Source organism: Brachycentrus maculatus, unplaced genomic scaffold (assembly GCF_059751285.1).
Source record: "Brachycentrus maculatus isolate JH-2025_06_01 unplaced genomic scaffold, ASM5975128v1 h1tg000064l, whole genome shotgun sequence".
NCBI classification, from domain to species: domain Eukaryota; kingdom Metazoa; phylum Arthropoda; class Insecta; order Trichoptera; family Brachycentridae; genus Brachycentrus; species Brachycentrus maculatus.
The window spans coordinates 158,661-184,060 of NW_028280818.1; the positions used below are offsets into that span (position 1 = coordinate 158,661).

Sequence of the window (25,400 nt, forward strand, 5' to 3'; positions counted from 1 at the left end):
GCGCTGTACGACTTGCGTACGAAATGTCGTTCGTCTCGCTCTAGCATCGCCTTACAATTCGTATTGTTCCGCTTTATGATAAATTACTTGTAGGTCATTTTCGCGCTAAATTAAGATATTGTGAAGGGCCATTGTCTCGCTTGTGCATAAACAAATTAACAGGGTGTTTAGGTGATAAGTGAAAAGTGTAAAGTTGTGTAAAAGTGTGTGTTGTAATATAAATATGTCGCATTCATCTAAGATAGGATTTGGTAAAACACTGCACAGTCAAACAAAGGAAGTAATTTTAAATGTGTTTAAATTTATGAAAGATGAATCAAAAAACAGAATAACCGTAAATTTAAATAAAGTACAGAAACGAGTTGCGTTAGCAACTGGTATTTCTGAAAGAAGTTTAAGAAAGATATTATCTGAAAAAGAACAGAATCCGATTTTTACAACGCCATTTAAAAAGAGGCCAAAGATAAAAACAAAACGAAATATAGACGATTTTGATAAAGCAGTGATACGCAGGAGGATTCACGATTTCCACGTTACTGATAAAGAGATGCCGACACTTAAAAAACTTCATTCCCTAATGAAAACAGAAATTAATTTAAATGCTGAGTTGTCAACATTTCGAATTATTGTGCGTCAATTAGGGTTTCGTTGGAAAAATACAGAAGACAATAGAAAACTTTTGATAGAGAAACCTGACATCAGGTGGAAACGAACTGAATTTTTTAAAAAAATTAAGGAATTTCGTGACCAAAACAGACCAATAGTTTATACAGATGAGACATATGTACATAGTACTCATACCAAACCACAAGCTTGGGTTGATGGTTCAAATTTAGGATTTAAACGGAAAATTTCTAAGGGTCCAAGATTAATAATTGTTCATGCTGGTAGTGTACAGGGGTTCGTTCCAAATGCTCTATTAATTTACAAATCAAATCGGCGGACTGGTGACTATCACTCAGAAATGAATATAGACAATTATGAAAAATGGTTGACGAACCAACTAATACCAAATTTGCCCTGTAATTCTGTAGTTGTTATAGATAATGCATCCTACCATAATAAATTAGTAAACCCAGCACCAAATTCTAATTCCAGAAAGCGGGTGATGATAGATTGGCTCACAGATAGAGGAATTCAATTTTCACTACCCATGGGCAAATCGGAGCTTTATAGTATTATACAAACAAATAAGGAGAGACATAAACAATTTTATATAGACAAATTACTATTAGATAAAGGTCACACAGCATTACGTCTTCCTCCCAACCATCCAGATTTTAACCCGATAGAAAAAATATGGGCAAGGGTAAAAGGGCACGTCGCACAAAAAAACACCACCGTGACACTTAATAACGTACAAACATTAGTTGAAGAAAAGATTTCATCACTCACTCCAGGTGATTGGGGTAATGTTTGTAAACACGCAATAGAGTGTGAAAACGCATATAGAATAAGCGAGGATGTTATTGACCATTTGTCAGAAGGCATCGTTATCAATTTAGAAGTGGATTCAAATAATTCTTCCAGTGCCAGTGATTCTGACAGTAACAACAGCGAAATACCTTCAGGATCACGTGATATGGAAGGAATTGAACCATTAGACTCAGATTAGTTTTAATAAATTGTCATGTGTTAAATATAAATTATTATGAGTTCAGTTTATTTTACGTTTCGTATTATATTTCTTTGACAACAATTTACATTGAAATAAGTTTGTGATGAAATTTTTGTTTTGTGAACTAAAATACTTTTCCCTCGTTGAATTGTTCTACGGGTGACACAGAAACGAAAACCAAAATAATACAGGTACTATTTTTTTTAAATAACTATAACTTTACAATTTTTTATAAAACGTAACATGTATTTTAAACACACTGTACCGAATCGGCGAAATCCCGAACATTGCCGAATCGACATGCGCAGAAAAATTACCCGAACGGCAAACTCAAGTCAATTCTACTCTACTTGTACGTACCTTCCTGAATCTGATATATTTTATTCCGTGTCATTGTTGCATAATTCTGTTTTTTTTTTATGGTTCAGGCAGAGATCACTCTCCATATGGGTGGAATGCCTTATTTAAAAAAAAAACCGTATTTAAAAAAAATATATTTTTATTTTATTTTATTCATTCTTTAACCACTTAATGCTTTTGAACGAGTCACGCTCGCGCGCTAAATGCGTTCCAATTTCTGCTAGCCCGAGTGACGCTCGCCGGTTTCGACACGCAGCGTTCTATTTTTAGCTTACACGAGTAACGCCCGTGAGAGTTAGCGATGTATTTTGCGCAGTTAGAATTTGCCTGCAGTTGAGATCGGTCGTGTTTTTGAGCTGCTTATTTCGTTTTTACTATATTGTTTTCACATTTTCGTGTATGTATGAATACATCGTTCAAAAAAAAAAACATTTATCATATCGTATCAATTTGAATTTGAATTTTTTTTCAAATAAGATCCCAAATGGAGAGTAATAGTGAATATGAAGATATTGATAGTGAATATGAAAATATTGATATTGAACATTCCGAAAGTGATTCCTCTTCGTCAATTTCGAGTTCCGCATCAGAAGAAGCACATCCCAGCCGGCCTCTTGATTTAGATGAATGGACAGAGATCGACATCCAAGCAGACACACCAGGATCAACAGCCCCATTTGAATTTACAGAAATATCATGTATAAATGAGGAAATTTTATCATTCACTCAACCATATGAATTTTTCAATTACTTTTTTGACAATGAATTAGTACAAAATATTGTAGACGAGACAAATTTGTATTTTACGCAAATGCAAAGAGCGAGATCATCAACCTCTTCAAGTGTACAAAATCAATGGCGTACAAGCATATCAGAGATGCGAACTTTTTTCGCAATTGTCTTGACAATGAGTATAGTGTATAAACCAGAAGAAAAATTATATTGGGCGAAGAGAAACTCCATTATAACTCCATTTTTTACTAAAGTGATGTCTCATAGAAGATTTGTTATGCTAAAAAGATACCTCCACTTTTCAGACAATGAAAAATATAATTCTGCTACTCATCTACAACCTAAACTGAATAAAATTTGGCCTGTATACTCACATCTAAACAATAAATTTCAACAAGCATATAAACCTCAGCGGAATATAACGATTGACGAAAGTTTGATGCTTTATAAAGGAAAATTGGGCTGGATACAGTATATGCCTTTGAAACGTGCCCGATTTGGAATCAAGAGTTATTTTTTATGCGAGTCAAAATCAGGATATATATGGTCATCTCTTATATATACAGGAAAGGGAACAATTATTGGTGACTCTCAGTACAAGCATTTACCCATGTCAACACAAATTGTAATGAATCTGATAAAACCACTGCTGAATAAAGGTCATTGTCTAACCATTGATAATTTTTATACGTCTGTTCAATTAGCAGATCTCCTTATCTTACATCAGACTGATACATATGGAACTATGAGGCAAAACAGGAAAGGCATTCCAAAGAAGATATTGTATCCAAAGAAAACTAAGCGAGGATTTATATCTGCTTATCGGTTAGGAAAAGTGATGGTCATGAGGTGGAAGGATAAACGAGATGTATTCTTTCTTTCCACCATACATGGTGCGAATTCTGTAGAAATTGTTAAAAGGAATAACAGAATAAGCAAGCCTAAAGTGGCAGTAGATTACAATTTTACTATGGGAGGGGTTGATAGAGTAGACCAACATATTTCTAATTATCCAGTGACACGAAAACGGGGGAAAAAATATTATAAAAAAATGTTTTTTCACCTCATGGAACAGGCGCTTTGGAATGCTTTTGTTTTATATCAAAAAAAGGGCTAATCTATGACACATTTAGAATTTCGATTACAACTCATAGATGAGTACATAGAAAACTACCATAACCCGGAATATGCGTCAAAAGGCGGACGACCAAGCACAAATCCAAATGCAAATCCATTGCGCCTGACAGAATGTCACTTTTTAGAGCCGATACCAACAACAGAAAAAAAAACATCACCCACAAAAAGATGCATCGTGTGCTGCTCGAAAAAAAACGTATACGTCGGGAAAGTCGATACTATTGTCCTGATTGTAATGTCGGTCTATGTTTAACACCATGCTTTAAAATCTATCACACTAAATTGAATTATTAATTTTTCTTAATTTAAAAAAAATAAATATGCTTAAATTGTTATATTTTAATTTAAAAATGTATAAACTTTGAATAAAACATTTAAAAAAACCTGATTTTTTTTTTTAAACTTAGTATAAAAAAACCCTAGCATTAAGTGGTTAATTTACTTCTTGCATTTCAATGTCTCCTAAAATGGAGACACTCCAAGAATCAAAAACACGAGTATCTCTCTTCTTCCTTTCTAATTAATTCTATACCAAGTAGATTTTTAGGTATATGATTAGATGATAAGTATAGGTATACAGTTAGATAATTATCAAATATTATTTGTTACTCTAATAAGTAATCTCTGAATACGGAAATAATTTTAATATAATTATTTAATTTTCAATTTTTAAAATGCCCGAAGACGAGAAGAAAGTGTTTACCAAATGTATTAAAGATTGCGATTATGCTAACGAACTAAGAGTTCAGCGGTTCCGTGGCAGAAAGACATATTATATAAATATATAATTTGTAAAATAGTTGATAAAGCAGATGCAGTGATATCATGTAGACAACTTAAAACATGGGAAGAATGTAGAGAATTTCTAATTGAAATTTTGATCAGAAATTAAATGTTTTTCACAGTTACTTATAGTTGAATCAGTTATTGAATATACTCCCGGTTTATATATCGCTCACTCCTTTCAAGAACGTCATAAATCAAAAATCGTCAATTTGTAGTTGTGCATGTTTTCGGAATGCCCAGAAAATGTACTATATCCCAGGAAAAGAGGCATATTTTTAACTCAATATTTACCAACTGCAGGGCAGAAAATATTGTTTTTGCATTTTGAAGAAAAAGTTTTTTTTTTTTTTTTTAAATATACTTACTGAATATTTTTTAAATGGATAAAAACTCTTCAGGTTTACCTAAAAAGATCTGTTGCAAAGTAAAAAGTTCAAAAAGTGGCTTGATATTTATTTTTAATATATTGTGTTATATTTTTAAACTTTAAAAACGTTCTCCTGAAAAATCATGTTTTTTGATTTATGACGTTCTTGAAAGGAGTGAGCGATATATATACTACCAGTTATTGAATATACGACACACCCGGTTTACCGGGTGTGTCGATTTCATTTAGTTTGGATTATCACGCGCTTATCAAACAAATGGCTCTTCAAGCATTTACGGTAGGTATGTTACCTAAATACAGTAATATTCTCAGAGCTAGGGATCCTTCGAGATTTGAAGAAGCATCGCGATTTGCAATGAATGAAGAAAGGTCGTCACAATTAACAGAAACACAGAATGGTTATTGCGCAACACGTAATAAACCAGGTCATGATGCACGCGATTGTTATGATAAAAAGAAAAAACCGGATACGCCAATTTTCAACTAATTCAAATCCCCACAAAAAGAAGGAATTTAACAGTAAGAATAATAATAGTGTAGCGGTCAGGTCACTCACCATAACCGCTAACATTAGCGAATTCTCAGAAGTCAATCACTGCAACTATGCAGAACAAAAGAGGCAGTGACCAGGAACAATGGATTGCACACGTCCCATTGCAATTTGTTTTGACTAACGTGTCAACGGACTTTGATCATCAACCAAGACAAAGGAACAAAGAGTTCCCAAACCGTATAAAAGGGGTACAGCCCGTGCCTCGCTATCTCATTTCTCCACCGGGAGCGCGACTACGGAGATCGACATCTCACTCGTACACTGGGAACGTAGCCAGTACCATCATACAGTCGACACCCATCTACCGACGTCGTCACGAGAACACCGCATCAAGACCTCGCTACGATCTCCAGTCCAGCACCCTCGTCAACGTCACGAAGATACTCCGGCCGGCCCGACAGTCCATCTACGACAACGCTACAACTCCGCAGATACGTCTTCTTCCTCTTCACCACATCCCCAAAATAGTATAATCTGTTTTTACTAATTATCTTTATGTGTCTACATAAATAAAGATTGTTTCAAATTTAAGAAATTTCAGGATCATTTAAACCTGAACTCCCACCCACTCCAGAGTGTAAACTGGAGCACAATTCGGCAGAATATGTACTAAATTTAGATCGGAGCCTGCAAATGTGGAGCGGTGTAAATCTACACGACCCCGTGTTTTCAAGCCGAAGCATACATAATCTGCTAGATCGTACATACGCTTGTCATATAGTTGGGCGTAACATACGGTCTATATATGACACTTTGCAGGTTGTGCCCAAGCGTTGTGTCACTGCTAGTCACGCCATGACACAAACTTTACTGGCTTAGGTCTGCCAATACCAACCTGGGCTGTAATGATTTGGGCGGCCAAGTTCTCCATCAGTATGTCCCCAATTCCAAGCAAGGGGATGATGTCTACACTGGGTATTCGTGGCCAAATGAAAGTATTGACAGAATCGAGCAACTTGGCATTGCCTTTAGCTATGGCAACTGTAGATATAGTGGCAGTGCACTTCACTAGTAACGTTTGAGAGTCTCACACATATTTTTGCAATGTTTACAGGAAGGAGTGTACTCTACCGGGTCATTCGGAAGGCCTGCCTCCCTCTCGTTAAAATGATAGTAAAAGCTTCCAATATGGAGAATGCTTGGGATCACAAAGGTAAAACCCCATAATTACTACTGTATTTTACAGGCAAAAATTTTCACTGCCTATGAAATTCTAGATGCATCTTTCAGTGTAACCGAAGGTTTTAAGGGAATTATGCCCTCTTTGGACGACTTGGGAGGTCCCAAGGGTCACCAAGGTATAATGGAAATGTACATTGAAAATTTTAGTCCCACAGACCATTATTTTACGAGTATTGGGTCTGGATTTAGAAGTTAATATAAAATATACGGGTACCAGCGGTATTGCTGAATCACTGTATAGTCCCAAAGGCTAAAGACTTCCACAAATAACTTCAGGTTATCTATAGCTGGCGGCGTGTAACCGAAGCCCCGAGGGGATAATGGAAATGTACATTGAAAATTTTACAGTCCCACAGACCATTACTTTACGAGTATTGGGTCTGGATTTAGAAGTTAATATAAAATATACGGGTACCAGCGGTATTGCTGAATCACTGTATAGTCCCGAAGGCTAAAGACTTCCACAAATAACTTCAGGTTATCTATAGCTGGCGGCGTGTAACCGAAGCCCCGAGGGGATAATGGAAATGTACATTGAAAATTTTACAGTCCCACAGACCACCGTTTATGGAAAAATATTTTTGCAGTATGCAAATAATCAACCTGTTCTTAAAACTAGTCACTTATTGGCCATCGGCAATGTACAAAAGGGGGCTCGGTGACCTGACAGCATATGCAGGTAGCGGGCTGCATGAGCTGCATCCAGCCACCGCCCAACCTCGCTCCGATTGACATTACGTGACAGTCCGATCCGACAAATGTGAAAGCGCGCGAGCCTTCACACGGCTGATTGTGCAAGGAACTTAACAACGAAGATATGTGGGGTTTTTGTAACAGTATAAATATATGTATGCGGCCCGAAGAAAAAAAAACATCGAGTATCGCTGGTCTAAACAAAGAAGTCCACCGGCATTTAGTTAGAATTATGCCACAATCTATTAGATCATGGCTATACAAATATATTTAGATAACTGGTATATGATTTTTACTTTTAAACCAGACGGTACCGGTATAGTCTTCCCTAGCCTCGCTCCTCTCGCTTCATACCGACAGTTCTGCGGAACTTTGTTTAGTGAGGCTTATGGCACGGCAGCAACCGTTTAAAATGCTATAAGTGGTTTTGCTAAGACCCATATGGCCCATAAATCCAGATATTTTTCCTGATTACATCCATGAACCTTCAGAAACTACCAATATCCCGATTGCTGCTGAAGATATAACTATTGAGATTCAAAATATTGATATCGAGTCTCCTACCCACGACCTCATGGTTGACCCATCAACGTCAAGATTTAATGTCGTCAATTTGAGTCCCATTCCAGTTGCAACATTTATTGCGGGATAAGGTGAAAGAAAGGCTGGAAAAGTGACAAACCACTATGGTTTTAAATACAACTCCAAATATATCAGAGGCTAAAAGCTAAAACATATTTTTGCAATGTGAATTACAGGAAGGACAGTGATCTACCGGGCAATCAGGAAGGCCAGTCTTCCTGTTCTAAAATTACTTTGCAGTGAGGGAGATTTGGATGCTTGGGGTAATAAAGGTGCATAAAATCAAGTGTTTCTAGAATTTTCACTAGTAACGTTTGAGAGTCTCACACATATTTTTGCAATGTTTACAGGAAGGAGTGTACTCTACCGGGTCATTCGGAAGGCCTGCCTCCCTCTCGTTAAAATGATAGTAAAAGCTTCCAATATGGAGAATGCTTGGGATCACAAAGGTAAAACCCCATAATTACTACTGTATTTTACAGGCAAAATTTTTCACTGCCTATGAAATTCTAGATGCATCTTTCAGTGTAACCGAAGGTTTTAAGGGAATTATGCCCTCTTTGGGCGACTTGGGAGGTCCCAAGGGTCACCAAGGGATAATGGAAATGTACATTGAAAATTTTACAGTCCCACAGACCATTACTTTACGAGTATTGGGTCTGGATTTAGAAGTTAATATAAAATATACGGGTACCAGCGGTATTGCTGAATCACTGTATAGTCCCGAAGGCTAAAGACTTCCACAAATAACTTCAGGTTATCTATAGCTGGCGGCGTGTAACCGAAGCCCCGAGGGGATAATGGAAATGTACATTGAAAATTTTACAGTCCCACAGACCATTACTTTACGAGTATTGGGTCTGGATTTAGAAGTTAATATAAATTATATGGGTACCAGCGGTATTGCTGAATCACTGTATAGTCCCAAAGGCTAAAGACTTCCACAAATAACTTCCACGAAGAAGTATAAGGTGTCTCAATCGGTCGGAAAGATCATGGCGACGATCTTTTGGGATACAGAAGGTATCCATAAAATTAATGATCGGGAAAAAAACGGGAGAATGCCACGCTTCTTTACTAGATCAATTAAAAGAAGCTATAAAAGAAAAAAGGCGATTATCCTTCCCTGTCATTCCGCGAACTTTTTGACCTCCCTTCGTATACCGGAAAAATTCAAGATGTGAAAAATCTTAAATTGAGAAAAATGGAAATGTACATTGAAAATTTTACAGTCCCATAGACCACCGTTTATGGAAAAATATTTTTGCAGTATGCAAATAATCAACCTGTTCTTAAAACTAGTCACTTATTGGCCATCGGCAATGTACAAAAGGGGGCTCGGTGACCTGACAGCATATGCAGGTAGCGGGCTGCATGAGCTGCATCCAGCCACCGCCCAACCTCGCTCCGATCGACCTCAAGTGACAGTCTGATCTGCCAAATGTGAAAGCCTTCACACGGCTGATTGTGCAAATAAGGATGGAGTCGCGGAGTAGCTTGCGGAACTCACACATATTTTTGCAATGTTTACAGGAAGGAGTGTACTCTACAGGGTCATTCGGAAGGCCTGCCTACCTCCCATTAAAATCATAGTTAAAGCTTCCAAAATGGAGAATGTGTAAGGTCACAAGGTTAAACCATGGGGTTTTACCTAATTATGGAATTACTACTGTATTTTACAGGTATTCTTTTTTCTTGCCTTTAAAATTCAGGTGCATATTTCAGGTAACCGAAGGTTTTAATGGAATTATGCCCTCTTTGGGCGACTTGCGCGATAAATGAAGGGAGGTCCCAAGGGTCACCAAGGGATAATGGAAATGTACATTGAAAATTTTACAGTCCCACAGACCATTACTTTACGAGTATTGGGTCTGGATTTAGAAGTTAATATAAAATATACGGGTACCAGCGGTATTGCTGAATCACTGTATAGTCCCGAAGGCTAAAGACTTCCACAAATAACTTCCACGGTTATGTATGGCTCGCGGCGTGTAACCGAAGCCCCGAGGGGATAATGGAAATGTACATTGAAAATTTTACAGTCCCACAGACCATTACTTGTTGATGCAAATAATCAACCTGTTCTTAAAACTGGTCACCTATTGGCAATCGGCAATGTACAAAAGGGGGCTTTTTAGCTATAAACATGATGGGAATAAAAAAATTGCCTAGTTATAAAGATTATTGGTCTTGGAAAGCTCAGAGATCCATACATATCTTCTCTAATGTCGCGTGATGGATTTAGTTGGCATCTTGGGAATATTCACCTCAAGGACAATTTGTTACAGCCGTCTCACGGAGAAGAAAATTATTATTAAATTGTATAAAATAAAACCTTTGCTCAATACACTGTCGGAAACATACAAACGTTACTATGACCCAAGTAAACACCAAAGTATGGATGAGTCTATGATAAAATGCAAAGGAAGGAGTTTCTTGCGCCTTATTGATGATAACATGATAATAATAACCCCCCATTAGTCACAATTCCAGGTCACGATGAGTCATAAGCGGTTGAAATGAAGTGGTAACGTTATTCCTTTTATGTAAACAATTTAGTTGCTATTTTGCAGTGCTTTCAAAAACATCTTACAAGACTTGAAGTGAAGAATATTACTACTGCTGTAATGGATTTTACTTTAGAGGGTATGAATTTTTTTATTTTAATTTAAAAATTGTAATTTTTTTTTTGTTTTAATTTTTTTAACGTATGCATCTTTTTGTCCCCAGATGTATCCAGGCTTCTTCTTCATCTTCTTGCTCAATGCTGAGCGTCGTGGTCTTCTGGAATGTCAGGCACTTGGTGCACAAGTCCTCTCCATTCTTCCCGGTCCTGGGCCAACTTGATGGCAGCGTTTAGCGAGGATCCGGTTAATTCCTTTATTTGGTCTGTCCATCTTATTGGAGACCGTCCTCTTGCCCGCTTGCCTTCAACTGTACCTGTTACTACCAGTTTTTCAAGACTCTTCTCGTTCTTTCTGGCGATATGCCCAAAGTAGGACAGAATCCTTTTCCTGCAAGTCGTGGAGAGTCTTTCTGTCACTGACAGTTCGCGGAGAATGGAGACGTTTGTGCGTCTTGCAGTCCAAGGAATGCGCAGCATCCTCCTCCAGCACCACATTTCAAACACATCCAGCATATGTCTTTCCTTTTTCCTCAGTGTCCATGTTTCCACTCCATACAGCGCAATGGAGAATACAAGAGATTTCACTAGACGGGTTTTCGTTCTCCTCAGTATGGACCGATTTTTCCATATCTTCGCCAGACTAGACATTGCTGATTTTGCCATTCCAATTCTTCTCCGGATTTCTGCTTCACAGCCTCCATCTTTAGAAATGAGTGCACCTAAATAGATAAAGTCGTCGACTTCTTCATAATCCCTTAAAGAATTGTTCCTTATCAGGGTGCCGAATCGGTCGATGACAAGAACCTTGGTTTTACTTTTGTTTATTTGCAGTCCTAAATGCTGGCTTTCTATTTCGACTCTATGGAGGAGTTCAGCCATTTCGTCCTCATTGTTGGCTATTAGCGTTGTGTCGTCTGCGAACCTTATATTGGAGATCTTTTTGCCCCCTACTGATACGCCACCTTCCCACCCGTCTAGTACTTTCCTCATTATATATTCTCCATATATATTGAAGAGATCAGGAGACAGTATACACCCTTGTCTCACGCCTTTTTGTACTTGAAATGACTCTGAGAGGAAATTATCAACTCTTACCGATGCCAAATTTTGTACGTATAAGTTGTGAATAAGAACTATCAACTGTCTCGGTACACCCATTGCTTCCAAAACCTTCCATAGGCAATTCCAATTCACGCAGTCAAAAGCCTTTGTATAATCAATAAAGCAAAGTACGACCGGAACCTTGAACTCCCGACTTTTCTCGATTATTTGTCTTATGTTCAAGATTTGCTCACGTGTACCCTTGCCTTTGACGAATCCAGCTTGCTCAATTGAAATTTGCCAGTCGAGGTAGTGTTTTAGCCTTGCTTTTAATATGTGTAGCAATATTTTGCTGGCATGAGAGATGAGTGAGACAGTTCGATAGTTTTCACACTTTAGCGTAGAACCCTTCTTGTGTATCGGAATAAATACAGATTCCACCCAGTCCGTTGGCCATATTCCTGATTCCCATACCGAATTACATATATCGTGCATCCTCTTAATGCCGTCATCGGTCATATTCTTTAGGAACTCAGCTTGGATTCCGTCCTTTCCAGGCGATTTGTAGGATTTGAGTTTTGTAATGGCATTCTCTACGTCCTGGAGGATTATATGAGAATTAAAATGGTGAGAAGAAATTTGATAATTAAGAATAATAGTCAGCCATTCTGGCGAGTCATCTTTGATGCATTTTGTTTGGTTTTGGCGCACCCTGCCGCATTGCTTATGTTTCTATTTGTGCTCTCCTTTACTATCGCCGAACATTTGGAAGCTGGTCAAGAACCTTTGGAATTACTCAGTAAATTTATCACTGCTGAGCTTGCGCACGCGGATATTAACAAAGTAGAGCGCCTTGGCTTGACTATTGCTAAACCAGTAGTTTTAACACTAATAATATTTAAAGAAAAGTTTTCTGCAATATTAAGTATATTAATTCCTGTTATAATTAAACCAAATAAATCAAATTTAATAATTTCATTAATAGTAATCATTTTAATTGTTTGCACGCGTGGCATTCCTGCGTATTATTATTTCTGTGGTGCGCTAATATTCTTTGCTTATACAGCGGTAAGACTGGTAATCTACCGTGCTCTAATTGCAGTGTGCTTTATTTCTTTATTTCTCACAAAAGTTGAATTGATTGATACCGCAAAAATCGCAGGGACCGTTTATAAAAGTTCCAGTTCTAATAAAAATGCTGGTCCTTCTGGTGCTTCAGCTGTTAACCCTAAGTAATGGTTATAGAATCGGGTTTTCAAGGAAACCGCACTATTACACTGGTATGAATATCACATATAATAATCCATCAAAATTTTTATATAACGAACCGTTAATTTTGTTGCAAAAGACTAATGGTAAACCATGTGTATACTTTTATAAACCGGGATACTTTTCAAAACCGATTTGTCCTTTGCCTGTTGAATGTACACAGCAAATTTTTGTTCGGTTGTCTACGGAACTTTGGGGCTGTTATAGTCTTATACCGAGTACAGTTTACGTGTATGGAGTTCAGGAATCAATAACCGCGCCTCAAATTTTTACAAAACATTTATATCGGTTTAGAAATACAACTCATTATAAATTCATTCCGCAATTTGTTCTGCATTCGCCAATAGATTTCACTTCATATCTAATAATTAATGACACGCATGTTAAAATTGGAGAGTTTCTTTATAATAATATTATACAAATGTTACACAGTGGTTTACCTTTACCTACGCCAATTCTAATCAATACAATTAGTAAACCTTATCTCTGTGATGATATTGATTTCAGAAAATTGGTTTGTACACCAATGCCAATTTCTTGGCATTCATGTGCTTGTGTGGAAGCCTTTACACGGTTGAGTGATTTAACTTGTCCAGACACATTCACTACGTTTGAGTGTGAAGTAAACACAACAGCATATTTAATATTGAGCATTGGAATAACAATTCAACAATTTCTGATGATTCATGGATACTTTCTCGATTTAAAGAGATTTGGAATTTTGTAAGAACTGAAATTACTATTATATTAACAGATACAATCGGCTCGCTTTTGAACTGGGTTTTAGAACAGATACAACAATTATATATTTCTCTTAAGGAACAGTTAAATTCTTTCTTACTCTATGACCGTGAATTTTATATATTTGAATCACTTTTATTGGTAACTATTTTAACACTTAAATTCAATTTGTCTGGTGCTTTACTCACACGGATAGTACTAATCCTCACGATTGGATTAAGAAGACATTTTGAATCTTTCGAGCTGTTGCGCTTGTGACGTGCTATAATAGAATTTTGATAATAAAATCTGGTATATAAATATAAGAATGGATTCTTTCAAAATTACGATGAATTGGGTTTTATCGCCTATTTATTGGGCATATTCTGCACTGCGTCGTGATGTCGCAGCGCAGTTCGTTTATCATTGTATTGATGAACAAAAGCGAATTGCTCATTTAGTGTCGGGGCACAAAAAGTGCGATATTTATCTATTCCATCAGCGAAACGAGTTTGAAGACGCACAAATTGAACAGGTACTCACTTACAGGGTACGTGTAAAGGATGGTAAATTTGCAGTTTTAAGTGTCTCTGCGCAGAATACAATGCACATTGTGCATGAGTATGTTCGCTATAATCGCAATGTTACAGATATATCCACAGATAGTGTCGGTGTATATATTTCGTATGAAGCGAAACTGTTGCAAAAAAAAAAAAAAAATCCAGGCTAATTTTTTAAAAATGTGTAGCTACATTCCTTAGCTATACAACGATTTATAATTTTTATAAGACATAAAGCAGGAATTTTCATTTATTTATTTTTTTCAGATTGTGAGTGCTCTCTCTCGAAAATAGAACTATTTGAAGAATGGCGGAAACATGCGAAAGAAGAACGAAATTCTCGAATAGATTTTATTATTAAAAAATTTAGTGTTACGGATATGATTTCTGATTGAAAGAAGCATTTACTGATAAAAATTTCAAGTGTTTCGTCAAAATTCTCTGAAAAGTGGGAAATATGAAGACGGACCGTTTTTTAAACAAAAATAAAAATTGGTTAGAGGGCGCAGATGTAAAATTTAATATAAAAATGCATCATCCCTGTGCTTCATCATCTGGAGGAAGTCGGCCTCAAGGTAGGCGCAAAAAGAGCTTTGAAGACTCGTCTTTTAAAACTAAAAAAACGTAGGGTTGAAGGCTTAGTGCGATTGCGAAGTGCCAGTGAGTCAACTACAGCTGCTGAAGTAGCAAATCGTTTGTCGGGTCATAAAAACGTAGCTACTTTCATTAAAAAAAGTTCAGAATCAGCTGAAAAAAGGAAATCTGGTGATGTTATTTGTGGTGGCAGGCAGTTGAACAGTGACGAGGCATTAGCTCATTACGTGGACTCTAAATGCACCACTCTTATAAACAGACGCGAAAGTGGTCAATGAAGGCGGGACATCAAGTGTTTCCACCTTATCATAGTCTTTGTAAGTCTAAAAAGTTGTGTTACCCTTCGGATGAACATATTTCTGTGACAGAAACGAGCGTTGAAATTCAACTTCAAGCCATATTGGATAAAACTACTGAACGTTTAATTGAAGCGCAAAGTGAAATTATAATTCAAGTTCTAAAAAAAGTACCTTCTAAAATTTTTGTCTAACAAAAATCTGCCTTTGCTCCCCTGGCCAGGAAATTCTCCGGACCTTAATCCTATAGAAAACGTATGGAGCATGTTAAAAAATAAGGTATACTCATTTCCAAATCCGACAGTAGACTGTCTAAAAAAAATGTTCTCAAGGGCCATAGACCCTCCCGTCGACTAAAAATGGAAATGTATATTGAAAATTTTAGTCCCACCATTTATGGAAAAATATTTTTGCAGTATGCAAATAATCAACCTGTTCTTAAAACTGGTCACCTATTAGCCATCGGCAATGTACAAAAGGGGGCTCGGAGACCTGATAGCATATGCAGGTAGCGGGCTGCATGAGCTGCATCCAGCCACCGCCCAACCTCGCTCCGATTGGCTTTACGTGACAGTCTGATTAAACGACGTAAATGACGTACTACTGGACGTCATTTCTTAAGCGTTAGTGATCCCTAGTGATCTTGTAACCAAAGCAACCTGTTCTCTTTAACGGACGTACTTCTGTAGGCGATCTAGCTACACCGTCAAATTGGCAGCGCCGACGGACACGAACCAAGACCAATTCAAAAACGGAGATTTCCGAGCGGAATCAACGCCGCGGCGAGCCGAGGACAAAAGGGCGAGTGCCACTTACACCGTTTAACACAGCGGACGTTTTTATCTAGATTTTCATTTTTGCTTCTTTAATTCATAAATTTATAATATTAAGTATTTTTGTAATTATCATAATTTTAGTGTCCGCTCTTATAGAAATAAAACAACAAACTGTGAGTAAAAAAACATTCTTTAAATTATTCTGGCATATCTTCTTAATACCAAAAACGTGATCCCTTCACATGACCATTAAACACGGCAACATATCGCTCACAAGAACGTCATAAATCAAAAATCGTCAATTTTCAGTTGTGCATGTTTTAGGAATGCCCAGAAAATGTACTGTATCCCAGCAAAAGAGGCATATTTTTAACTTAATATTTACCCGTTATAGGGCAGAAAGTGTTATTTTTGCATTTTGAAGAAAAGGTATGGTTTAATTATTTTTTTTAAATATACTAAATATTTTTCAAATGGAGAAAAACCTTCAGGTGTTACCTAAAAAAATCTGTTGCACAGTTAAAAGTTCAAGAAGTGGCTTGATATTTATTTTTAATGTATTGTATTATATTTTTAAACTTTAAAAACGTTCTCTTGAAAAATCAAGTTTTTTGATTTATGACGTTCTTGAAAGGAGTGAGTGATATGCCAAAAACACAAAATATAGCATATTTCGCTATACTTCCAACCAGATGTACACAATTTCAATGAACAGTCAGGCGTACGAGAGATAGTGACTCATCAATGAAGAGAGCCGTGAATTAGATTATTTTGAGTTATTTTAAGTCGGGACATTGCGACCAACCGCTATTGCGATAGTGTAAAATCTAAAAAAGTATGAGCTCCAAATTCCAGATTACAAAAATGGAAAAATGTCACAGTTGGGGAAGCCTTAACCGTGCTTATCGCAACAAATAAAAAGGGCCCAAGTCCATAAATATCGGTCAGTAGATAAGTACACCTCGATACGAATATTTGTAGAAACAACGCCAAGGGATAGGGTATTTATCCATCTTTAGCATGCTTCATTTCTCGGATAGTGAAAAGCAACGAGGCGACATGGCGTACAAAGTAAGAGATTTTGTTGATTCAGTGTGCGGCCAATTTAAACAAAAATTTTTACTCACAAAAATCTTTGTATAGAGGAGTCGTTAGTTTTATGCAAAGGCAAGTTGCGCATTAAACAATGTCTTCCAGCAAAAAGGCACAGATTGGGGATAAAACTTTTTGTGCTATGCGACTGTTTACAGTCCCGTTTTAATATTTGTAAATTAGTGCGGCCCAAACAGACGTACTAATACCCAATACTGTAATACTCATAACGGTATTACGCGTCAAATTTAAATTAGTCATCGAGTGGTCACGTGATTCTTTCTCCGCCTACGTGACTAGCCACAGGTTTTCACTTCCGCTGATCTACATAACCCAGTCCCCCCACTCACTCTTTTTTGGTCGGTCCGACCGAGCGCACGTACTTGTGCTGGTTTGTGGTTTTTATCATGAAACTACGTCGATAATCTGCTGAAGAAAGTTATTTTTATATATTTAGTCTGTGCTCTAGTGTTCCTAGTTCAAATGTACGATTCTGTGATCCGAACCGAAGTTAACCTATGGAAATGGAGCCAACATAGCCAGACTTAGCCAGATTCCGGCTTGTGTCCTCGCGAGAGTTAGTCGGACACAAACATCACGTACAGCTTGTCAATTTAGAGTAGAAACTATTAAAAGTGGAACTACGAAATTTGTAGACTAGCAACACCAATATTTAATTGTCAAAAGTATCAAACACATTTTGTTTAGCGTCGGCGTACGAGTTTTCATGTGATATTGATATTTAAATTGGCTTTATGTATTTTAAAAATTTCACTAATTATAAAAACTATTATCAACATGAATAAAACAATAAAAAGTGGCACTAGGGAGGTAATTTTTAACGTTTTTCAACGTTGTTTGGAAGAATGTAAAGCCGAAAAAATCTCAATGGATATAACGGACGTTTATAGGCAAACTTCCAAGATGACTGGTATGTTTTCAAGTTTTTGCTATTTATTTTTAATTCTGTAATACTTTGAAATGATATATTGAGCACTGTTGCTTGAAAACACTTGAAAATTACTTTTTATTTGAGATTATGTTTACATGCTGTTTTGACAGTTCTCTTTAAGCATAATGACACTGTAAATGCAGAACACTGTAAACCATATATAAAAAAAATATTTTTAGTAAAAATATTTTGTTTTATTTGAATAATAACAATTTGTATGCATTTTATTTCAATTTTTCAAACATGTTTTATTATTTTATTTTATTTTCATATATATATATATATATATATATATATATATATATATATATATATATATATATATATATATATATATATACAGTGGTGCCTCGCATAACGAACGCCTCGCACAGCGAACGCTGCACACAACGAACTTCCTTTTCGTTCATTTCACGATTCATACAACGAACTTCGCTTCACACAACGAACTTCGCTTCACACAACGAAGTCGCCCACTTCACACGATCACTGCCGATTTATTGCATCCTTCCGCGCAGGCAGTCGTTAGTCACTGAGCAGTACGCTTAACTTACGCACGTGTCGCAGCAATCGTTCATCATTACAACGAAGTCGCCCGATCTTCTACGATCACTGCCGCTTAATTGCAGTCGTTAGACTCGTTAGTCACTGCGTAGTACGCTTAACTTACGCACGTATCGCAGCAATCGTTCTTCATTACGAATTAAATCGCACACGTATCACGGCAGTCGTCCTTTTAAGATAAACTCAACATTTTTTGAAAATGGATGAAGATGTGCAAGATTCGATTATTTCTTAAAATTAAAAAATGTGTGTTTTTTTCATTATGTTTTTAGATGTATCTAAATAAAAATAATAACAAAAAATTTATCTTTTTTTTATGTCATCTTACCATATTTTATGCTACAGAACGAATTATTTTTTTAACATGTATTGTTATGGGAAAACGCGTTTCACATAACGAACTTTTCGCATAACGAACTTGCTCCTGGAACGAATTAAGTTCGTTGTGTGAGGCACCACTGTATATATATATATATATATATATATATATATATATATATATATATATATATATATATATATATATATATATATATATATATATATATATATATATATATATATATATATATATATATATATATATATATATATATATATATATACAATATTGTTGGCTCTCATAGTTTTTTTTTTTTATAAATCTTTTTGCAGGTAAATCAGAAAGTACTATCAGGCGAATTGTCAAGGAGAGTGAAACAAATGGGGGTAAATTCCAAACTCCAGGCAAAATAAGAAAGGGTCGTCCCCCGAAAGCTTTAGATAATTTTGATATCAGTGCTATTCGTCAGAAGGTACATTTTTTTTATACAGTTCGAAAGGAAGTTCCTACGTTGAGAAGTTTGTTAGCTGTATTAAAAGAAGACATGGAATTTGATGGTAGTCACGAATATTTAAGAAAAACCTTAATGTCGATTGGTTTTGTATATAAAAAATTCAAGACAAACCGTGAAATTCTTATAGAAAAAACAAATATTGCAGCGAAGAGAGAAGCGTATTTAAAAGTTATTAGGGATAATAGAATGTTGCCGGAAGAGCTGAGAAAAGATATTGTTTATTTAGATGAAAGTTATATACATTCTTCATATAAACTGAAAAAATGTCGGCAATCGGTGAATGTGAGTGGAGTGCGGAATGAAATTTCAAAAGGTAAAAGATGGATTATAGTGCACGCTGGAAGCGAAAAAGGTTTCGTGCCTAATGCGCTCTTGATTTTCAGTGGAAATAACACAAAGGAAGACTATCACTCTGAAATGAATGGGCATAATTTCAGAAAATGGGTGGTGGAAAGACTTATTCCAAATCTTTCAGAGCCATCTATAATTGTTATGGATAACGCACCTTATCATTCTATAATTGTTAACAAAGCACCAACATCGGCAACAAAAATTAATGATATCAAATATTGGCTGTTAGAAAATAACATCCCCTTTGATCCATCATTAAGGAAACCTTCATTGTTAATATTGGTCAGACAACACAAGCCAGAGCCCATATACGAAATAGATGAATTACTAGGAGAACATGGTCACATTATAAAGAAGAGTGTCCGTCGGTCTGTCCGTTTGTATTCTATACAAATCTTTAAAACACGAGGAATGTCACCGTGTACATGAAACCACCTTATATTATATTTAAAGTTACATGTTATTATTTTTTTCTACGAACTCGTGTTAAAAAACATTAACAATTCTATCTTTACTCTATGTTTCGATAATAACAATATTTTACTATTAACTTATGTTTGTATGTTATTTATTGTATTTCATTTAATTTTGAGATCAGTGGGTACCTATCTATATTGCAATGAAAAAATATTTTTGTGTAGTTAATATTTTACAAAATTGTAGGATACACAGCTTTACATTTCCAGCATGTGTTCTATTTTAGTATTGCCATTTAAACAACAGTGGCGCCCTCCCTTGTTTTCTACTCTTTATTGACAGACTGTACAATTGTGCACGAGTTTATTGGTATTCACCAACCCGTGCACGCACATTACAATTGTGCACGAGTTTATTGCTGTTCACCAACCCGTGCACGCACATTACAATTGTGCACGAGTTTATTGCTGTTCACCAACCCGTGCACGCACATTACAATTGTGCACGAGTTTATTGCTGTTCACCAACCCGTGCACGCACATTACAATTGTGCACGAGTTTATTGCTGTTCACCAACCCGTGCACGCACATTACAATTGTGCACGAGTTTATTGCTGTTCACCAACCCGTGCACGCACATTACAATTGTGCACGAGTTTATTGCTGTTCACCAACCCGTGCACGCACATTACAATTGTGCACGAGTTTATTGCTGTTCACCAACCCGTGCACGCACATTACAATTGTGCACGAGTTTATTGCTGTTCACCAACCCGTGCACGCACATTACAATTGTGCACGAGTTTATTGCTGTTCACCAACCCGTGCACGCACATTACAATTGTGCACGAGTTTATTGCTGTTCACCAACCCGTGCACGCACATTACAATTGTGCACGAGTTTATTGCTGTTCACCAACCCGTGCACGCACATTACAATTGTGCACGAGTTTATTGCTGTTCACCAACCCGTGCACGCACATTACAATTGTGCACGAGTTTATTGCTGTTCACCAACCCGTGCACGCACATTACAATTGTGCACGAGTTTATTGCTGTTCACCAACCCGTGCACGCACATTACAATTGTGCACGAGTTTATTGCTGTTCACCAACCCGTGCACGCACATTACAATTGTGCACGAGTTTATTGCTGTTCACCAACCCGTGCACGCACATTACAATTGTGCACGAGTTTATTGCTATTCACCAACCCGTGCACGCACATTACAATTGTGCACGAGTTTATTGCTATTCACCAACCCCTGCACGCACATTACAATTGTGCACGAGTTTATTGCTATTCACCAACCCCTGCACGCACATTACAATTGTGCACGAGTTTATTGCTGTTCACCAACCCGTGCACGCACATTACAATTGTGCACGAGTTTATTGCTGTTCACCAACCCGTGCACGCACATTACAATTGTGCACGAGTTTATTGCTGTTCACCAACCCGTGCACGCACATTACAATTGTGCACGAGTTTATTGCTGTTCACCAACCCGTGCACGCACATTACAATTGTGCACGAGTTTATTGCTGTTCACCAACCCGTGCACGCACATTACAATTGTGCACGAGTTTATTGCTGTTCACCAACCCGTGCACGCACATTACAATTGTGCACGAGTTTATTGCTGTTCACCAACCCGTGCACGCACATTACAATTGTGCACGAGTTTATTGCTGTTCACCAACCCGTGCACGCACATTACAATTGTGCACGAGTTTATTGCTGTTCACCAACCCGTGCACGCACATTACAATTGTGCACGAGTTTATTGCTATTCACCAACCCCTGCACGCACATTACAATTCCATCAAAGTGGTAACCCCGACGTGAGTAAAGGTCAACCGACGTGATCTGAACACCGAGAAGCAACCGACGTAATGATGACAGGACCACTCGCAGCACAGAGAGTCAAGACAGCATCAGCACCAGTGCCAGGAGCCAGCGAAATCGGACATGTGGCGGTACAACTTCCCCCCTTCTGCCGAGACGATCCCGAGATCTGGTTCCTGATCGCAGAACGAAATTTCGAAGCAGCAGGTGTGACGACCGAACAAACAAAATATCAACACATCATAACGGCGCTGGACCCGAGGTATGCAGCTGAAGTACGGGATGTACTGCTCAACCCACCGGAGACGGACCCGTACGCGCACCTCAAGAGAGAGCTAATTCGCCGATTGACGTCCACCCAGGAGCAGAAGATACAGCGGCTCCTGGAGCAGGAGGAGATTGGGGACAGGAAGCCATCGCAATTCCTGAGGCACCTCTGAAACCTAGACTGGTCATCGCTGAGGTACCGGCACGGGATTCCAGCATCACGGGATATATCGACGAGAAAATCCAACTGCTGGAGCAGTCGCTACGCCAGGACTTCCAGGAGATGCAGAAATAGACATCCGAGTTACACGACGCCCGGGGGGATCAGCAGTATGACAGCCGCTCTAGAGACTGTACTCCAAGGAGATACGCCCGGTTCGACGACCGCTCTCGGAGCCAGTCGCAAACACGTTCACAGAGCAGGGGTGATTTGTCACTGGATTTTGAAGTTAATATAAATTATATGGGTACCAGCGGTATTGCTGAATCACTGTATAGTCCCGAAGGCTAAAGACTTCCACAAATAACTTCCACGAAGAAGTATAAGGTGTCTCAATCGGCCGGAAAGATCATGGCGACGATCTTTTGGGATACAGAAGGTATCCATACAATTGATCAGGAAAGTAACGGGAGAATACAATGCTTCTTTACTAAATATATGGCGGGTATGTAAACAAGCAAAATTGTCGTATTTGGGGCACAGAAAACCCGCACGCATACATTGAAAAGCCGGTACACCCAAAACGAGTCACTGTTTGGTGCGGATTTTGGTCCAGAGGCATAATTGGGCCATTTTTCTTTGAAAATGAGCAAGGAGTGGCCGTTACAGTCAATGGCGATCGTTATCGGGCCATGTTGAACGGATTTTTGTTCACAAAAATTGAAGAGGAGGATATTGGCAACATTTGGTTTCAACAGGACGGCGCTACGTGCCACACAGCCGAAGCTACACTCGATGTTTTGCGCCCTGTTTTTGAAGATCGCATTATCAGCCGCAGAGCTGATGTCGTTTGGCCACCTCGGAGCTGCGATTTGACACCGTTGGACTATTATTTGTGGGGTGCCCTCAAAGATAAATGTTACGCCGACAAGCCAGAGACAATTGACGCTTTAAAGGACAATATTCGTGAAGCCATTGGTGAAATACAGCTGCACACAATCGATAATGTGCTTAAAAATTGGACCGATCGTGTAGGCTACTGCATGGCCAGCCGAGGCAGCCATTTGAATGAAATTATTTTCCATTATTAACCGGAAGGATTGTACTTATAAATAAAAAAAGAAATCTGAGAAAATATTCAGTAGTTTTTTTTTTATAGCATTTTCAAAAAAAAAAAGTTATTTGGCGGACCCTTATAGATCAATTAAAAGAAGCTATTAAAGCAACAAGGCGAGGAAAGCTTTTAAAAGGCATGCTCCTTTTGCACGACAATGCACCCGTGCACACAAGCCACAAATAACTTCCACGGTTATGTATAGCTCGCGGCGTGTAACCGAAGCCCCGAGGGGATAATGGAAATGTACATTGAAAATTTTACAGTCCCACAGACCACCATTTATGGAAAAATATTTTTGCAGTATGCAAATAAATAAGATTGAGATTCGAGGAAACGGTCGGACAACGTGTCCAGCAAGACATCGATCCTCAGCCCATTAATGTTGACTCGATTGAGGCACAGTGGGCTAGTCTCAAATCGGCTCTCAACTCTTCCGCCAATGAGGTTCTTGGCCCCAGGATAGGAGAAAGACCCCATTGGATGTCAGATGAGACCTGGGGAAAGATGGCTGAGCGCGCTCACTTAAAAGCACTGAGGGACAGTGAAAGTGACCCCTACCAACTGGACACCCTCAGAGATGACTACAGGCGCCAAGATCGTATAGTCAAACGATCATGCAGACTCGATAAGCGCCGTCATCTCGATTCTCTTATTGTAACGGCGGAACATGCTGCCCAAGGAAATGACACGCGGAAATTATTCCAAATAACAAGGAAGATCTGCGGAAAGAATTCGGTAACCCCTGGAGCTGTGAAAAACACAAATGGAGTTACCGAATCTGACGCGGATCGTGTAAAGGAAATATGGCGTGATCATTTCCACAGGGTCTTGAATCGCCCTCCTCCTCCAATCATCCTCGATATTCCCACGGAGGCTGCGTCAAGCATTCCGCGGGCGGTCGCCATACCTGATGGTCCACCGACACAGGCAGAAATTATAGCTGCCGTGTCGAAATTGAAAAATGGGACTGCCCCTGGTGTTGATGGTATCCACCCGGAATTCTTGAAATGCAGCGTTACTGGCATTATTGGCCCTTTACACCAATTAATGTCCAGTGTGTGGGAAGAAGAGCGATGCCCTAGAGACTGGGTAAATGGGGAGATTACCGTGTTACATAAGAAGGGTGATCCACTCAACTGTGACAACTACCGCGGCATTACGCTACTCAGCGTACCTGGGAAGGTGCTTGCCCACGTGATCTTGCAGAGAATCCGAGCCCCCATTATGCAGGTGCTCAGAGAAAACCAGGCAGGGTTTCTGCCTGGCAGGTCCTGTGCGGATCAAATCCATAATATTCGCCACATTCTACAGCAGAGCCAGGAATTTAACAGTTCTCTGGCGATGTGTTTTGTAGACTATGAGAAAGCGTTTGATAGTCCGCACAGGCCCACACTCTGGAAAGTACTAGAAGCTTATGGGGTGCCTGCGAAATTAGTGGAGCTAATTAAGTCCCTTCACCTCAATAGTGAATGCCGAATGAGAGTTGACGATGTTGTCACGGATTGGTTTGGGGTCTCTACCGGAGTCAGACAAGGCTGCGTCCTTGCACCGTTTCTCTTCATCATCCTCATGGATTTCATTCTTCGAAAGTCATTACCATCTGACCGAGGTATATCCATCTCCCCCTCCCGGAAACTCTGCGACCTAGAGTACGCAGATGATGCTGTTTTAATTGATGACTCCGTCGAGGGTCTTCAATTGATCGTCGACAGGGTAAATAGGTACTCTACGCACATGGGGCTTACAATAAATGTTGCAAAAACCCACGTGTTGTGCAACAGCTCATGCCTAGATGCCCAACAACCCTTGACGTTGAGCAACCAGCGCATCGAAAGGGTCGAGAGTTTCAAGTACTTGGGAGTGTACGCGACTGAAAATGGCA

The 25,400-nt window shown here is 38.4% G+C and overlaps 4 protein-coding genes across 4 annotated transcripts; all 4 read left to right on the forward strand.

The window, feature by feature from the left end:
• LOC148311455 (uncharacterized) lies at window positions 1–1,753 on the forward strand. The gene has a single exon (XM_088256593.1). It carries the CDS (start codon window positions 224–226, stop codon window positions 1,613–1,615), a length of 1,392 nt encoding a protein of 463 aa, XP_088112719.1. The 5' UTR covers window positions 1–223; the 3' UTR covers window positions 1,616–1,753.
• Window positions 1,754–5,787: 4,034 nt separating this feature from the next.
• Window positions 5,788–9,867, forward strand: LOC148311456 (uncharacterized). The gene is made up of 5 exons (XM_088256594.1): window positions 5,788–6,041; window positions 6,629–6,727; window positions 8,208–8,303; window positions 8,382–8,480; window positions 9,565–9,867. The coding sequence occupies exons 2-5, from the start codon at window positions 6,682–6,684 to the stop codon at window positions 9,651–9,653; spliced, it is 330 nt and encodes a 109-aa protein (XP_088112720.1). The 5' UTR covers window positions 5,788–6,041; window positions 6,629–6,681; the 3' UTR covers window positions 9,654–9,867.
• Window positions 9,868–19,153: 9,286 nt separating this feature from the next.
• Window positions 19,154–21,816, forward strand: LOC148311457 (uncharacterized). The gene has a single exon (XM_088256578.1). It carries the CDS (start codon window positions 19,388–19,390, stop codon window positions 20,135–20,137), a length of 750 nt encoding a protein of 249 aa, XP_088112704.1. The 5' UTR covers window positions 19,154–19,387; the 3' UTR covers window positions 20,138–21,816.
• Window positions 21,817–22,018: 202 nt separating this feature from the next.
• Window positions 22,019–23,538, forward strand: LOC148311458 (uncharacterized). Its single transcript, XM_088256579.1, has one exon. The coding sequence runs from the start codon at window positions 22,022–22,024 to the stop codon at window positions 22,412–22,414; it is 393 nt and encodes a 130-aa protein (XP_088112705.1). The 5' UTR covers window positions 22,019–22,021; the 3' UTR covers window positions 22,415–23,538.
• Window positions 23,539–25,400: the final 1,862 nt, after the last annotated feature.